This window comes from Lynx rufus, unplaced genomic scaffold (assembly GCF_022079265.1).
Source record: "Lynx rufus isolate CCGP_SWC_20201006 ecotype Redwood Valley unplaced genomic scaffold, mLynRuf1.p SCAF_14, whole genome shotgun sequence".
In the NCBI taxonomy this organism is placed as follows: domain Eukaryota; kingdom Metazoa; phylum Chordata; class Mammalia; order Carnivora; family Felidae; genus Lynx; species Lynx rufus.
In genome coordinates, this window is record NW_025814828.1 from 33,227,624 (window position 1) to 33,245,676 (window position 18,053).

Below are 18,053 nucleotides of genomic sequence, written 5' to 3' on the forward strand. Positions count from 1 at the left end.
TATGTTGACATGGGGTAGTTTTGTAACCTCTGTTTCACAGTATGTAATACACACCTGGAATAATTCACAAATCTGTACATCATGAGATATAAACACTCATCTTGAGAATAAAACATTATCCAATATGGTTGAAGTTCCTGTGTTCTCTTTGATTGGATCTCTGAATTCCCCATGAAATCCCTTGTATTTATACTACAAATGTATATATTCCTAAATTAGATATAATGTTGTAACAAATTGTTTCCTTCACACATATGGCATCATTCTGCATGAATTCTTCTGTAACTTGATTTTTTCCCATTCAGTGCTATGTTTGTGAGAAACATTCCAGTTGATACACGTAGCACCAATTTATATTTGTCTTGACAGCAGTGCTCTTTGCACAGTGGTCCTAGTTGGGGGAAGAAGGGAAGGAATAGGAGGGAACCACTTAATGGGCAGTCCAGTCTGTGCACTTAGTGTCCCCCAATCGTGACCCCGTTCACCCATGGGTCAGCCACAAGGGTGGTAACAGCACTGGCTGGCAAAGGAAATTAATTATAATGGAAGAAACTGAATTTGCACAAAGAACCTGGAATCAAGGAAGTATAAATTATATTTCATGGTAATAAAACACATAGTAATTATTTAATGGTTGCATGTTGATTTTTTTTTTTTTTTTGAGTAAAGTAGATCACTGTTTCAAAACTTAGACACTATGCGCTATGGGAGCATGGCCTAATTAATTCTAAATAATTTTTCTCTCCTTTGCTTTCTCTTTCTTCCCTTTGTGTTCTGTATTCTACCCCAGGTCATCTGATTCCTGCTTTGTAGCATTCTGAAGGATTGACCTTCTTGGAATGTAATCCCAGTGGCGTCTCTTTTCTGTGTAGCCCACTCTGCCATCAAACAGCCGAGTGACTCCGGGTTGATCAGGGGCGCCTCAAGAATTGCAGATATCACTTCACCTGGAAGATTCACCCACTGCTACTCAGAGCGGTTTCTGAAATACCATGTCTAAGAACTCGGAGTTTATCAATCTGTCATTTTTGTTAGATCATGAGAAGGAAATGATCCTGGGAGTCCTAAAGAGAGATGAATATTTGAAAAAAGTGGAGGACAAGAGAATAAGGTAATATTCTTTTCTCTTTTCTGCCCTTCCCGACTGCTGTCTGTTGGAAGCAAGCTAGATGAGAAATTGGGCAACTGCGACCCTACTGGAGACAAATGTTGGTCAGTGCCTTCGTGGGTTCCCAGCAGTAACCCATATATTAGAAAACATCTTTGATGTTTTATCACTTAGCTGGATTGAAGGATGGAATTGAGCAAATAATATAGTGTTTTTTTCAAAAAATATTCATGTTTATTTATTTTTTGAGAGAGAAACACAGAGCACGAGCGGCAGTGGGGAGGGCAGCGAGAGGGGAAGACACAGAATCTGAAGCAGGCTCCAGGCTCTGAGCAGTCAGCACAGAGCCTGATGCTGGGCTTGAACTCACAGACCATGGGACCATGACCTGAGCTGAAGTCAGATACTTAACCAACTGAGCCACCTAGGCACCCCAGGGATAATACAGTGTTGATGAGAATGCCCATTCACTAATACCATCATAAGTAGTAGTTAAGTGGAAGGACTGCCAAGGTTTGAATTCCAGCTCCTGGATGTATTAGTTGTGTGACCTTGAGCAAGTTACTCAATTTTTCTGTGCCTTGGTTTCCTCATCCATAAAAGAAAGATAATAAAAGTGCCCACCTCAGAGCATCATTGCAAGGATTAAGGAAGATAATACATGTACAGTGCCTGGTACCTAAGTTCACAGTTATTTATTTATAATGCCTTTCTCAGGTCAGTCTTTCTGGGAATTTGTTCCCACCATAGCTGAGAAAAGAAGAAGAGGATCTGGAGAGTGAAAAATTCTCATTTTACCCCAGAAGTCGCCTGAATTTTTAAGAATAAGTCTCTAGGGGTGCCTAGATGGCTCTGTCAGTTGAGTGTCTGACTCTTGATTTTGACTTAGGTCATGATCCTAGGGTTGTGGGATCGAGCCCCCCATCAGGCTCTGCCCACCCTGAGCATGGACACAGCTTAAGATTTTCTTTCTCTGTCCCTCTGCCCCTCTCCCCTGCTCGCATGCTCTCTTTCTCCCTCTCAAATAAAATTTAAAAAATAATATGACTCTGTATGAGTAACATGGAGAAATATGGGCACAGTTGAGTTTCACATCAATTGTAGGCAAGGTTGATATTTAGCTGGATCTCCAAGCATGACCTTCCCTATGTTTCAGCTAGCATCCATTCTGATTGGTTGCATCTTCTGTTCTCAATGGTCACAGCCTTGTTCTGATTGGTCGTCACATACATTGGGATTGGTTGCAGCCTGTACTGTGCTGCTTGTGAAACATATTTAGATATTACATCTCACCCTGATGAGAGGAGCAGAAATAAACACAGTTCCCTTCTCAATGACCACCTACTGTGCAACATATAGATTTTGTGTTTTATGTGTCTCTCCAGACTGCAGTTATTCTGACCACAATGCTGTGAAACTAGATGTCAACCACAAGAAAAAATCTGGAAAGACCACAAAAACTTAAGTTTATTCTCTTTTTTTTACTCAGGAGAAAACTTGTCATAAGATTATCTTTATATATTGCAAAAGTATTCAATGTGCCTAAAGGAACCAGGATCCTAGAATTGGAAATACATTGAAATATTCTTGATTGATGCTTACTTCATAGTTAAGAGCCCAGAATTTTTATTTTCATCACTAATAGGATTCACCCAATCTTAAAGAAATAAAGGCTTTCATGAAAATCATTGCAATTTTTCTATGCCTAGAATTCAGGTTAGTGCAGTTAATGATTTTTAAAGAAATCAGAAATTATGTTTCTGGCATTTGTATTCCAGTCACGAAAACTGACTAAATTTTCTATTCTGCAAAAAGTTAAATTGTTTATGGGAGGTGAGGTACTAGCTATTAACTGATAACATGCTGTGGGGAATTAAAAATCACTCTATTCAGGAAAACACAAAATATGTTTTTCTTTCTTTTTTTAAGTTTTATTTATTTATTTTGAGAAAGAGACAGACAGTGAGTGGGCAAGCAAAGGAGGGGCAGAGAGAGAGAGTCTCAAGCAGGCTCTGTGCTGAGAGCACAGAGCCTGACACAGGCTCAAACTCACGAACTGTGAGATCACGACCTGAGCCAAAATCAAAAGTTGGACACTTAACCCACTGAGCTGCCCAGGCACCCCAGGAAAACCCAATTTAATAACCAGATCCTCACAAATACTGAAGTACAATGAATAGGGATTTGTTCAGAATATTTGCTTCTGTCATTCACAATATCTTTTCCTAATAATCTGTTTTACTCTGTTTTCCTTGTTTTCTTTCTTCCCTTGCCTTTTTTCCTTACTCTTTATAAAGAAATGTAGGCAAATGTGTAACATACAACAGAGCTATTGAGAATAAAGTTGTTGATTTCCTGGCCCTTCAAACTTGTTTCTGGAAAGCAGAAGAAAGGCTTTAATAGATCTAAGAGATACTTTTATAAAAAATAGATATTTTTAAAGCTACTATATCTTGTTCCCTTCTTTAATAGCAGCAGTGGCTAATATTTTGTTGAGTTATTTTCTGCACTAACTGTATTAGATATGTTGTCTCATTTTGTCCTGAGCTACCAAGGTATGAGCTCAAGCCAGATGACTCAGGCTCTGCTACTCTTTTTTTTTTTTAATGAGAGAGAGAGAGACAAAGTGGGAGTGGGGGAGAGGGGCAGAGGGGGGAAAGAGACAGAGACAGAGACAGAGACAGAGAGAGAGAGAGAGAGAGAGAGAGAGAGAATCCCAAGCAGGCTCCATGCTCAGTGTGGAGCCTGACACAGGGCTCGATTCCACAACCCTGGGATCATTACCTAAGCCGAAATCAAGAGTCCGACACTCAACCAACTGAACCACTCAGGTGCCCCTGGCTCTGCCACTCTTAACAGCTTTGTGTATTGAGAAGCTACACCGAAGTGAGTGGCATGGTACTTAGAGTGTGTGTTGTTGAATCACATATCCACATTTATTGATTGAAATCTTCGTTAAGCCATGAAATCTTTGTGTCACTTTGGATAGGTGTGTTCCATGAGTAAATCGCTCATTTGGCGAAACAGAGATAATAATAACATTAGGTACCTCATGAGGTTGTTGTAGGGATTAAATAAGCTGATATCATCAAGAGTTTAGAAGAATGCTGGCTTACAGTAAGTACTTACTAATTGCTGGCATTAATCATTAGCCCTATAACCCTAACCCTAACCCTAACCCTAACCCTAACCCTAACCCTAACCCTAACCCTAACCCTAAGCTGATATCATCAAGAGTTTAGAAGAATGCTGGCTTACAGTAAGTACTTACTAATTGCTGGCATTAATCATTAGCCCTATTGTTGGTATGTGTTGTAGTGAACACTGTCAGTGCTCCACTGAGATCCATTAGGGTCTCTTGTTGGATCCATGCTCTTATCTTCCAGATTCCACATGCTTTACTGCTAAGGATGGTCTCTATTACCTTCTTTAGAGGCCTACTTTGAGTGGCCAGAGTTTCTCCTAGGACTAGAGAGCCACCAGTGCAGGTAACCTTGAGTTTATGTCCCTACTGGGCATCCCCAAGCCAATGGCTTTGCAATGCAATTTCTGCCTCACAGCTTCCTGTGGAATCATACTGCTGTCACCCAAAGACCACAACCTTACTTGGCCCCTCTCTGCTTATCTCTCCTGCCTTCCCTATTCCCTTACAGGTTCCTCCCAAGAGGACTCTGTAAATCACTTGGACACAAATCTACTTCTCAGATTAGCTTTTGGAGAACCCAACCAGGAGATTTGCCAGATGGAACAGGGAACTTTGTTCTTTTTCCTTGTTATCCTCTAAAATCATCAACATAAGGAATTTATGGTGTAATCAATTTCATTACAACAGTAAACATTTGTACTAGCTGTTGCAATAATTGTTTTCACCATGCCACAGAGGTGTAAGTTGATATTTTGTTGGCATCTAGAGGGAAGCATAATTAATTATGAATAAGATAGAAATTGAAGGACTCGTTTCACAGAAGAGGTAACACTTGAGCTTGCCCTTGACATGTGAAAAAGATTTGACATTGGCAAATATATATCAACCGCATTTTAGCTGTTTACTATGAACCGCAAAATTGCCTTCAGATTCTGCTAATCGGTTTCAGAAGGAAATGGAAGCCAAAGAAAATTTTTAAGAATTATGACGGTTACAGAGAAGTAACTGATATGGAAAGTTAGTAAATTGGACTTTTGAAAGCAGTGGATTTATTGTTTCTGTGTTTACTTGTTTAAGTAGGTTATTCTTAAAATAGAAAAATGGAAGAATGTAAAAATTGTGTTGAATCAATGCATTAGGACTGATGCTCAACTTTGCTCTATGGTACACATAGCCACTCAAGTGTAGCATTAATTAAAATGGGATTTGGTGCTCCTGAAGGTGCTCTGAACCCAGAAGGCACATGGCAAGCCTGATAATTATCTCCAGTCATGAATTATAGGCTGCGAAGGGGGGTCTACCTACTAACAGAGCATTTTAGGTTCACCCAAGGGGCTTAAATGTATTAATTTTCCTTCAGACCAAGCAGGAAGAAATGGTAGGAGATATCTAGAACCAGGTTTCAACTACTACAGAATAAGAATATTTTAAATGTTCTCTTTGAAGAACAAATCACGTGGTTTTAGTGATGGCTTTAATGCAGTGAAGACAGGGCGGAAGTGATGCTAATAAAATTGAGTTATCAACAGTGAATGCAAATGGAAAAAAATATAGTTTGGAAGCACACAATAAAGACCTTTGCTGACATTTTGTACCTTAGGTTTTTCTAATTTTGGAAGAACTCACTCTAACGTAAAAGATGAGATGGTTCATGGTATCTACTCTAAAAAAATCTCATTGACAAAAATCTTACTCTGCTTGATCTTCTATGCGTAAAAACAAACTGCTACATGTATAGGTTGTGGTATTGGCCTATATAAGAAATCTTCAATTTGTAAGTGACTCTTCATTTCAGCAGTTCATTTGGGCTTTATCTTTACTAAGAAGATTTCATTTCCATTTGGCCACAATACATGAAAACATATCTGGACTTAATGTTCTCTTTGGCACCTATTCTTGGGCTTGTCTCAGTCATGAACTCTGTTGGTTGCCTTACATCCCCCTTTTGTTCTTTTCTTCTTCCCTATCCAAATCTTGATTTTGCTCAGCTCCAGCAGTGGATTTTTTTAAAAAAATATTCATCCCTTGACTAATATTCCTCTAGCAACTCTCATTGGTCTTGAGGTAGACATGAGACCAAAGATGACCCACGCAAACATATAGCCCATATTTATAGAAGGTTCTCTTTCCCACTCGACATATTCAATGAGACCTGTTGTCATTGTTGCTCTTGAGAATGAAAGCCAGCACAGTGATGAAGCTGAACCAAACGAATGACAGAAAATTGTCGTTAATATCCTGATATACTTGAACCTGCCACACCTTTGGGCTTCTTCTTTAAGCAATATAATAGATTTCCATGTTATTTACAGCAGTTTGAATCTGGCTTTCTGTTACATGCAACCCACAGCATCCTGTAATCTCTAAGAGTCAGAAGTAATCAACATTTGTTGAAAACCTTCTATAGGCCAAATGCTATATATGTATTATCGGAATAATAAAGGTGAGCAGAGACACAATATTAATGTTTGTTGGGTCCATAAACATAAGTTTGCAGTCATGGATCAGACTATACATGGCGTAGACCAGAGGTCAGCAATTTTTTTTTTTCTGAAAAGGGCCAGATAGTAAATACTTTAGGCTCTACAGGGTATATGTTCTGTATTACGATTACCTTAGCCTGCTTTTGTAGTATGAAAGCAGCGATAGACAACATGTGAACAGATGGGTATAGCTATGTTCCAATAAAACTTTACTTACAAAAACACGTGGTGGGCTGGATTTGGCCCAAGGGCTATAATTTGCTGACGTTTAGTGTTGAAAACAGTGCCTTGGTAGGTTCTCGCCTCAAGAATAGCTGTATATACCTAAAATCCTTGGTAAGCCATCTCAGTGAGCAGCAGGACATTTATAGTCTAAGAGAGAAAATGGTGTTAGACTAGAATCCATCAGCTTTCAGAGATAGAGCATGGGCTTCTATCTGGGAGGCTAGATGATTTCACAGAGTCCTGCCATCTCCAGGAGATTTTTATGCCTCACTCAATCTGTAGTGGCTTATGTGCTGGAACAGCTTAGATGTTTCATTGCTTCTCTAGGAGAACAGTACCATGAATTTGGAGGTAGAGAAAATACCAAGAACTAGCCGAAGGTTCTGCAGAATTGTGAGGGACAGATCACAAATTCATTTTCCCAATGAGGTCAGAGCTATAAGTATCCTATTTACAGATGGGGAAACTGAAATGCAAAGTTAAGTAACTTGTCCAAGGTCGCCCAGTTAGTAAGTGGCAGAACTGTGGTTTGTAGCCCCACCGTCTGGCCCCAGAGCTCACAGGCCACTCTTAAGTCACTTTTAACTTCTAGGGGATGTATCTGACCCTTCTGAGGACCAGGACAAAAAAGGAATCGTACACTATTCAAGACCTGCCTCACAAAGGAGAATGTATTACTCAATTCAAAAATGTATCCCCACTTAATCCCCATGTCATCTGTGGGGTAGCTACTGTTATGATGGGCTACAGCTGTGGCAACTGAAACTTGTTAAACAATTGGCCAAGCTGGTAAACATCAGAGACGAGGCGCTCACATTCCATATTGCTTCCCTTTTCTCTGTGTTGTGTTGTTTATGCAATAAAGGCACCTCTTCAGATCCTATTGAGAGTCCACCCATCGCCTTACTCTTAGAGAAATGGAGCAAAACAGAAAACATTTCTTTAGCCTGGTATTTATGGACAGCTCTGACCTATGAGCTGTGTAACATTATCTCAAGTTACTATGACCTTTGTAGAAGCATCGCTTTTACACAGTGAAAACTGACAAGAGTTCCTCATGCTGTTCTAGTCCTTATGCTGACTGAAACCAAAGGGAAAGTGTATTATGCTTTGTTCCAAACAGTTGGCTCAGCTGACATGGACCACTGAGCAAGCCAGAGTCTAGTGTCATCAAGAGACCACAGATCCCAGCCTGGAAATTGCCATTCATGTTATGGCTTTGTCTTTGTGCAGTTGGTTCCATCATTTTAGAGCAGGGTGGGGAAGGGAAGAGAAGGGAGAAACAGAAGGGGAAAGTGTATTCAAATTGGCTATTTGTAATCCTGCAGATAAGTTAAATATTCAGTTCAAATGGATTTGAATTGATTTCAAGAGTTACACATTCAGCCTGGAAGTTAGGGAGACCAGTAAGTGCCAAGTGGTAATATCCTCTTAATCCTCTACAAATATTTGATCTCTGGGGCTGTTCGTTTTTCCAAATCTTATCACTACCACTAGGAACAAAATTAGTTTGACCTTCTGAAAAGCCTGAAGACTCGCTGTCTCCATAAAACACCAAGAGAACTATAGGAGTGGACTTTTAGTTTGGTAAACGTTTTGTTTCAATCCTAATAGAATTGCCATGAAGCTTCTTAATGGATTAACAGAAACTCCCTGCCTCAACATACTGGCTCCCTAATAAAACCCAAACTCTTTGTGAGTCACAGAGAAATGAAAAAAGAAAATCCAGCTTTGCTTTAAGTGCGTTTATTTATTTATTATTATTTTTATTTTATTTTTTTATTTTTTAGTTTCTACAGATGTTTTATTCAGGCTTGGAGTGAGTTTGTTCTGATTAACAAGGTTTGTTTTTTTTTCAATTAAGTACACATATTTTTTTTCTTTTTTTCTTTTTTATTTTTTTTCAATATATGAAGTTTATTGTCAAATTGGTTTCCATATAACACCCAGTGCTCATCCTAAGAAACTTAAGAGAAACCCATGGGGGAGGGGAAGGAAAAAAAAAAAAAGAGGTTAGAGTGGAAGAGAGCTAAAGCATAAGAGACTCTTAAAAACTGAGAACAAACTGAGGGGTTGATGGGGGGTGGGAGGGAGGGGAGGGTGGGTGATGGGTATTGAGGAGGGCACCTTTTAAGCACGTTTAAAACCTTGGAGATTTTCCTACCAAAGAACTTAAGAATTTCGATATATACACATATTTAGGGAAACTAACTTCAGTTTTTATTCTGCATTCTCCTCCAAGTAATTCTTACTTGTAGGGCTCACCATGGGAAAGGGCCACAAATACCTGGTATTTGGGGACATTTCCAACGTTGGATTCTCCAAATAAATAAATATATTTGCCAGACCATATTTTTTTTTGTTTGAAATAATGTGGTCACCATAGTAATAAGTAAAACTGTCACATATGTAGAATGTGTGTATATACTATATATGTATATGTCTCTTTCTGTGTGTGTGTATCTCTCTCATCTTTGACTCCTCTCCAAATTCCTCTTTTTGTACCCCTTTTCCCGTCTAATGTACTGCTCTAGCCAGAACTGGTGTAAAGGACATGCCCCCATGCAGCATGGGTTAATTTGCACTCACATCCAGGAAACTACCATTCCTTTTTATTGTAGGTTGAAGAAACAAAGATCTCTAAAGCCCATGTTGCCCAAAGGTAGGTCAGTTCATTAGGGAAAATCTAATTAAATAAATGCCAACTGAATTCCTGAAAAAATAGGCATTTTATTTCTAAGGAAATAATACAAGTGAAAACTTCACTAACAAAAATGTCACTTCTTTTTTTTTTCAATTTTTTTTAACATTTATTTATTTTTGAGATAGAGACAGAGCATGAACGGGGGAGGGTCAGAGAGAGAGGGAGACCAAGAATCTGAAACAGGCTCTAGGCTCTGAGCAGTCAGCACAGAGCCCTATGTGGGGCTCGAACTCACGGACCGCGAGATCATGACCTGAGCCGAAGTCGGACGCTTAACTGACTGAGCCACCCAGGTGCCCCAACTTCTAATATTTTAGATTTCAGGCATATGACCATTTTATGTCAATAGTTTATGTAAATGTTTATATCTTAATAGAAATTAGGGCTTAATTTATTTAAGTCTATAATAATATTAGGCTGACATGCATTTACTAATTTTTCTAATCATTATTTCATTGCAGAGAAATTGTCACTGGTAAACATTCAATGCAAATGTTTAAAATTAATGAGACTTTTATACAGTAAGGGATTTTTCAAGTGTTTAAACTCACTAGGATCTGTAAAGGGCATAAGTGTGTACAATATTTTTTATATCATAAATCCTCAATCCAGTGATAGAAATATTTAATATCTTCTGATACATTTTTCATTTTAGAAGTAATGTATTCATTATAAAAAAAAATTAGAAAATACATATAATTTGAACTTTAAAACCTTACTTCTCCTCTTCCCAGAGATAGTTTCCTCTTGTTGAATTTCCTTCCTGTCACTTTGCTGCATATACATTTAATTTTCATACAGTTGGAACCATATTATATATATAATTTTTATCCTCTATATTTGCTTGATATTATTTAATGCACATTTATCATCTCACTTAAAAATTCTCTGGAAGCATCATTTTTATTGTCTGGATAAGATTTCATAACATGGATGTGCAATATTTTGTTCAATTTCCATGAAAATCCTTATTTGCAAGTCTTCTGTCTTAATTTTTTTATTATATTCTAATTCATATTTTGATTTATATTTCTTTTAAATTAAAAAGTTGTTTTCTAAAAATATGTCAGTTTCCTCTTTACTAAACTATTACATTGTACCACTGCCTATATCAAAATTGTTGCTATAAATCTCTACTAATATGACAGTGTCCTATGTTAATTTGCACTTATGTGTTTATTGGTATTTATAGGATTTCAAGCCATTTGTATTTCCTCTTGTGAATTTTTTATTCACATTGTCCATTTACTATCAGGTGTTAGTGTTGTAGACAATATATATTTGTTTGAATTCTTTGTGTCATATTTGGGAGATACATTTCCAAGATTGCACAGAAATTCATTGAGTACTTATATGCAAGGCAGAGGATATGGACATGAATTAGTTTCTAATTTAACAGAAGCAAAATTGTATTTTATTGGATTGTGCAGTCTCCACTTTCACAGTGACTTGAGCCAAATTGATACATTCTTTGTGTAAAATAGAAATAATTTACAACTTTGACAGATGCTATATGCATTTATATTTTACAACCAGGATTTGCATTCTCCCCTAGTTCTGTAATAGTATCCATACTATTTGTAGGTGTACAAATTAGGGTAAGTTTAACTCTGAGTGTCATAAAACCAGAATAATAGTAGCTTAAATAAGCGAGGTTTATTTATTTTTTATTTTTTATTTTTGCCTTGGTAAAGTCATGAGGAAAACAATCCAGGACTGGTAATGGTGACTCCATGCTCATCAGAGGCCCGGGGTCCTTCTAACTTGTTGCTCTGCTATCTTCAACATGGGCTAACATCTGTTAAAGTAAACTTAAGTTATTCTGACACTTATTAAAATGGTAAGGAAGACTTTTTATTCAGGACTACTGAAATACGTTTTAACTCTTTCACACAAAAAATTAAAAACAAAAGATTATGTTATTTTGATAGGGATTGCCTTGAATGTGTGGATGGCTTTGGGTAGTATAGACATTGTAATGTTGAAAAAGAAAACCAAAGCTGGAGGCATCACAATTCCAGACTTCAAGCTGTATTACAAAGCTGCCATCATCAAGACAGTATTGGTACTGGCACAAAACAGATCAATGGAACAGCATAGAGAACCCAGAAATGGGCCCACAAATATATGGCCAACTAATCTTTGACTAAGCAGGAAAGAATATCCAATGGAAAAAGACCATCTCTTGAGATGGTGCTGGGAAAATTGGACAATGACATGCAGAAGAATGAACCTAGACCACTTTTTTACACCATACACAAAAATAAATTCAAAATGGATGAGAGACCTAAATGTGGGACAGGAAACTATCAAAATCCTACAGGAGAAAACAGGCAGCAACCTCTTTGATCTCGGCTGCAGCAGCTTCTTACTAGATGTGTCTCAGGAGGCAAGGGAAACAAAAGCAAAAATAAAACCATTTGGACTTGATCCAAGATAAAAATCTTCTGCACAGCAAAGAAGACAATGAAACTAAAAGGAATTTGACAGAATGGGAGAAAATATCTTCAAATGACATATCAGATAAAGGATTAGTATCCAAAGTCTGTAAAGAACTTAACAAACTCAATACCCAAAAAAACAAATAATCAAGTGAAGAAATGGGCAGAAGACACAAACAGACACTTTACTGAAGAAGACATCCAGATGGTCAACAGACACATGAAAAGATGTTCAACTTCACTCATCATCAGGGAAATACAAATCAAAACCACACTGAGATACCACTTTTCACCTGTCAGAATGGCTAAAATGAACAACTCACAGAACAACAGATGTTGGCCAGCATGTGGGGAAAGGGGAACATTTTTGCACTGTTGGTGAGAATACAAACTGGTGCAGCCACTCTAGAAACCAGTACGGAGGTTCCTGAAAAAATTAAAAATAGAACTATCCTACTACCCAAAAGTTGCACTACTAGGTATTTATCCAATGATACAAAAATTCTGATTCAAAGGGGGTACAGGCACACCAATGTTTATAGCAGCACTATCAGCAATAGCCAAATTTTGGAAAGAGCCTAAATGTCCATCAACTGATGAATGGATAAAGAAGATGTGGTAATATATATACAATGGAATGCTACTTGGCAATGAAAAAGAATGAAATCCTGCCATTTGGAACAATGTGGATGGAACTGGAGTGTATTATGCTAAGCAAAATAAGAGAAAGACAAATACGATTTCACTCATGTGGAATTTAAGAAACACAACAGATGAACATAGGGGAAGGGAAGGCAAAATAAAAGAGAGGGAGGCAAACCATAAGAGACTCTTAAATGCAGAGAACAAACAGGGTTGCTGGAGGGGAGATGGGTGGGAGGTTGGGCTAGATGGGTGATGGGAATTAAGGAGGGCACTTGTTGGGATGAGCACTGGGTATTATATGTAAGCGATGAATTACTGGGTTCTACCCCTGGAACCAATGCTACACTGTATGTTAACTAACTTGAATTTAAATAAATAAATTTTAAAAAGGACCATGGCAATAGGGGAGAAAGATCCAGGCCACCTTCAGATGCAGCAAAGGCAGCTGGGGATTTATAGCCAGTGAGCAGAGTGAGGGGGTCAGTGAATGGAAAAACTTACTGAAGGCAAGCCAGGGTGACATCAGATATCAAGGGTAGGGAGATTCTCGCTATGCCGATTTAGCAGGATTCTTGCTAAATCTGGTCTGTGCAAGCTAAAAATAGGGCCCAAGGACAAGATCTAGTCAATGAGTGGCCTCAGAAGAAACCATCTAAAATATGGTCAAGAAGACCATCTTAGTCACACTTCGTGGTCCAAGATGGCTGCTGCAGTACTTGTCATACTGTCCTTATTCTAGTCAACAGGGAGAAGGGCAAAGGGCAGAAAAAAAGGTTTCCTTGCCTTAGGATATTTCTGAGAAGTTTCATAGATGGCCTTGCTTTCATCGTGTTGGTCAGAATGTAGTTGCATGACCGTACTTAGCTGCAAGGAGATTGGGTATGTAACGGAAATGTATTCTTTGTTCTGGGTGGCCATGGGACCAACTACATTTGGGGTTTTTTATTGGTAGAAAAGAGTGGAAGGAATATTGGGGAAACAACCAACAATCTGAAACAATGGGTGCAATTAAGAATTATGAATTAGATTTGTTTATTACTCGGCATGAATTATAGCTTCTGTTTTCGTCAAATCTGAAAGCAATTGTCAGTGATTACTGTCAATGAAGCATATAAGAAAAAACACATAAAGAAAACACTATTGCTATTCATACTCCATGAATTTCAAAGACATAGTGACTTTACATTCCTTGTTCTATTTACTGATGCTGATAACTAGGAAAAGTGCTGGATGTGGTTTTTTTTAATCACCTTTATGAAAATATGAGTTCCCATAAGCACCACCGTAAAGAGGTAAAATGGAAAAAATTACTGACAACTGTCTCTGCTGGGCATGTAAATCCTTCCTTTATGCAAATTCAAGTTATAGACATTTTAGAATAAACATCAGCTCTATGGTTTATAAAAATTAAAACCAGCATGTACCTGTATTCAGTAGCACAAGTGGTTTTAAAGAATTTTTCAAGGGCAACATGTTGTCTTTAAGTTGTCTTTTTCTGGTGTGTGAAAGCCCAATTTCTTCCCATCAAGATAATCCTCACATTGTCAGAGCAATAATCTTTAAAAGCCTAGTATTTTATCCATGTTTTTTCTTTTTTACTGCACTGATTCTATCTCCACCCCCTCTTTTTCTGAATAATTTACCATATCGATAACAGAATTTTCTGCTGTTTTTGAAACTCACGAAATGTATCCTTTGGATTTTAGGTTAGCAAAACACTTCCTTATTTCATATTAATTATGGAACTTGGTTTGCTCATTACATACGGGATCAGTTTCTGCCACGATTTTAAGACGATAGTCAATAAACAATTGTTTGTTTACATAGCTTTGTGAAATCTCCCAGTATATTCCTATGAGCTGAGTGTTTTAGTGCCAGTAAGTGCTTGGTGTCACCTGCAGACATGAGGGTTCCACAATGCCCTCCATCCTTGAGACAATTTCTAAACACATTAACTTGGCACAATTCACAAGATTTGTCTAGATAAGTGTTCTTTCAATCTTGTTCTTTATTTTTCTGAAGTAACTTTCTCTGTAGACAAAACTTTTTCCCAATTCTCAGATGGTCTTGATTCTTTTTAATAGTCTTTGATGTAGGGGCGCCTGGGTGGCTCAGTTGGTTAAGCATCCAACTTCGGCTCCGGTCATGGTCTCACACTTGCGAGTTCCAGCCCCATGTCAGGCTCTCTGCTGTCAGTGTGGAGCCCGCTTTGCATGCTCTGTCTCCCTCTCTCCCTGCCCCTCTCCTGCTTGTGCTCTCTCTCTCAAAAATAAACATTTTAAAAAAAGTCTCTGATGTGAAACTAATCAACAGCTTTATAAAGTTTATTAGGACCAGAGTCGTGTTTGTTGAAGAACAGCTCCATTGGGGAATGTTTATCATAAGAGACTTTGTGATAAGGGGTTACTTGGGCAGATGCCATTTGGTGGGAGAAGTCAGGCAAAAACAACTGTTCATGTTTACTGAGGCTTAACTTTTTGAAAAATTTATTTTGGAGAGAGCACAAAAGCTTGGGAGAGGGGAAGAGGGAGATAGAGAATCTTAAGCAGGCTCCACATTCAGCATGGAACCCAACACGGAGCTGGATCCCACAACCCTGGGATCATGACCTGAACTAAAATCAAAAGTCAGACGCTCACCTGACTAAGCCACCCAGGTGCCCCACTGAGGTTTAACTTTGAGCGTGTGCAGCATGGCTTTGCACAACTAGGGAAGAGATAGCAGTTTTTAATACATGCAGTGTCTTTTCTGAGCAAAAATATGTTAATAGAATAAGAATTAGCCAGAAGAATCTGAGGGAAGAATGCAGATTGTGAAATATAAATTTCTGGACCTGAATCCTGATAGCACCGCTTAATAACCTTGTGACCCACAGCAAGTTTCCTCTCTGAAATTACACTTTCATATTTATAAAATGGGAATAAAAATGTCTTTCTCATAGGACACTGCCAAAGCTTAATGACATGGCATGTAAAACTGAGTGCCTGTCGTTTTTGTGGCCAAGTGTTGTGCTGTTTAGATTTCAACAATAAGTTCTGCACACAGAAGATACAATCAAAATGAAAAATGTATTTTTATATTCAGAGTACAGAAAGGAGATCTGATCACCCCTGGATTTTCCTTAGGCAATTATGAAATAGCCCCGGCGTTGATGGCATTGCCTCTGGGTGCGAATGAAAGATGGGGGTGCTAGGAGTTCTGCAGCCATTGGCATCAGGCTGCTGGGACATTATTCTGCCTGCAAATGTTATTTTAGTAATTTTTATCTCATCGTTTGGTTTAACAATACTTTTCATCAGCCACGGTGGTTTTGCTGTCTCAAAGGAATATCAAACTAGTTCTAGAGAAGGATTTAGCACGCAGGCATTGCAGCAGAAGCTGAAGCAGAACCTGATGGCAACGTTTTTGAAAACACCTAATATTTACTGAGTCCCTATTGTCTTTATTGGACAATAGTTCTGGCTATAGGTGACAGAAATACATTATAATAGCAGCTTAAGGGGCACCTCGGTGACTCAGTTGGTTAGCTCCCAGCTTCAGCTCAGGTCAGGATCTCTCGGTTCGTGAGTTCGAGCCCCGCGTCAGGCTCTGTGCTGACAGCTCATAGCCTGGAGCCTGCTTCAGATTCTGACTCTCCCTCTCTCTCTGCCCCCTCCCCCAACTCATATTCTTCTATGTCTCTCTCAAAAATAAATGAACATTAAAAAAAAATAGCCTCAATAAGATGGAAATGTATTGCTCGTTAATATTAAAGCCTGGATTGGTTGGCAGCTTTGTGATTTTGTTCTGGTGGCTCCATGATAATATGGGTCTGGGTGCCTTGCCTTTCTTGTTCCACCACCTTGACAGTTTGGCACTTAATCCAAGATGGCTCATTCCTATGTTCTCATCCGAGCCTCTGGAAGGGACGAGGGGTTCAAGGGAAAGGGCTCTTTCCCACTAGGCCATGACCTTGAGGTTGCCTGTGTCATTTCTGATCATATCCCATCAGCCAACACTGAGTCTCAAGACAAAACCTAACTGCAAGGAATACTGGGAAATGTAGTCTTCATTCTGAGCGGCCATGAGCCTAATTAGACATTCCATTAATATAGAAGAGAAGAACAGGTGGAGAGACACCTACCAGAATTGCCTATTCCGTAATTTCTACATGTCAACCTGGGCTTAACTTTTTACTTAATGTTCACAACAACCTTATGAGGTTGCAACTATTATAATTCTTTTTTTTACAGAAGGAGTATCTTGAGGCATAGAGAAGTTAAGTAATTTTCTTAAGGTCTCAAATGTAATAAGTGGCAAGGCCAGCATTTGAACCTAGGCAGTCTGCCTCCAGAGTCCTATCCTCTTGGCCACTAAATAATCCTTGCTTATTTATTTCTCTCGGGCCTTGGTGTGCTCTTCTGGATGAGATTGGGGATTGTCTAAGGCATCAAGGAATCAAAGATGCTTTGTGAATTATTATTTATAGCTCCCTCTTCCAGGCAGCTAATTGCGTCCATTCCAAAATTCCCATCTTATTTGGTTCAAAATAGAGTTCAGTACAATTGAGTCTAGATGGGGTAACAAAAGAAAAATAGTGCCACACGAATGTGACAGGAATTTTAATGAAAGAAATTCCTGATTTGAAAGAAGTGTGTCTATGCAATGATAAAGCACGCAGTCTTTGTAATACATTGAATGTTTTTGATGGGATGGAAAAAAATGAATTCAGTATATCACCAGGGTACTGCAATGAAAAGATTCTATCATTTAACTGAAGTTGAGATAGTTCATCTCTTCAGTCTTTAAGATTTCAATTACATATAGCTCATCAATTTGCATGTTAATATCAGTGCATCTGTGTAGCAAGAAGGAAATCTAAAGAATAAGCTGATATTTTAAAATGCAAGAGCATCCTGAGTTCATCTCAAGTAAAGAGCTGGTGTTAGCTGATATTAAATGTCTTAAACTTTTTTCTTTTTCTTTTTCTTTGTGTTTTGCTCATGTCTGCTACACTTTGTATCTCCCATACTCTTTTTTTGTTAGTCTTTTACATTCTTTTTTTTTATATATATATGAAATTTATTGACAAATTGGTTTCCATACAACACCCAGTGCTCATCCCAAAAGGTGCCCTCCTCAATACCCATCACCCACCCTCCCCTCCCTCCCACCCCCCATCAACCCTCAGTTTGTTCTCAGTTTTGAAGAGTCTCTTATGCTTTGGCTCTCTCCCACTCTAACCTCTTTTTTTTTCCTTCCCCTCCCCCATGGGTTCCTGTTAAGTTTCTCAGGATCCACATAAGAGTGAAACCATATGGTA

At 38.5% G+C, this 18,053-nt stretch overlaps 1 protein-coding gene across 2 annotated transcripts in view; it reads left to right on the top strand.

Annotated features, from left to right (window-relative positions):
* The first annotated feature begins 992 nt into the window (after positions 1-992).
* The window catches only part of SYTL5 (synaptotagmin like 5), a 109,663-nt gene continuing 92,602 nt past the window's right edge, over positions 993-18,053 (top strand). For both annotated transcript variants that reach the window (XM_047076391.1, XM_047076392.1), the window contains exon 1: positions 993-1,111. In XM_047076391.1, coding sequence (XP_046932347.1) covers positions 993-1,111 — 119 coding nt within the window. The remainder of the gene's footprint in view (positions 1,112-18,053) is intronic.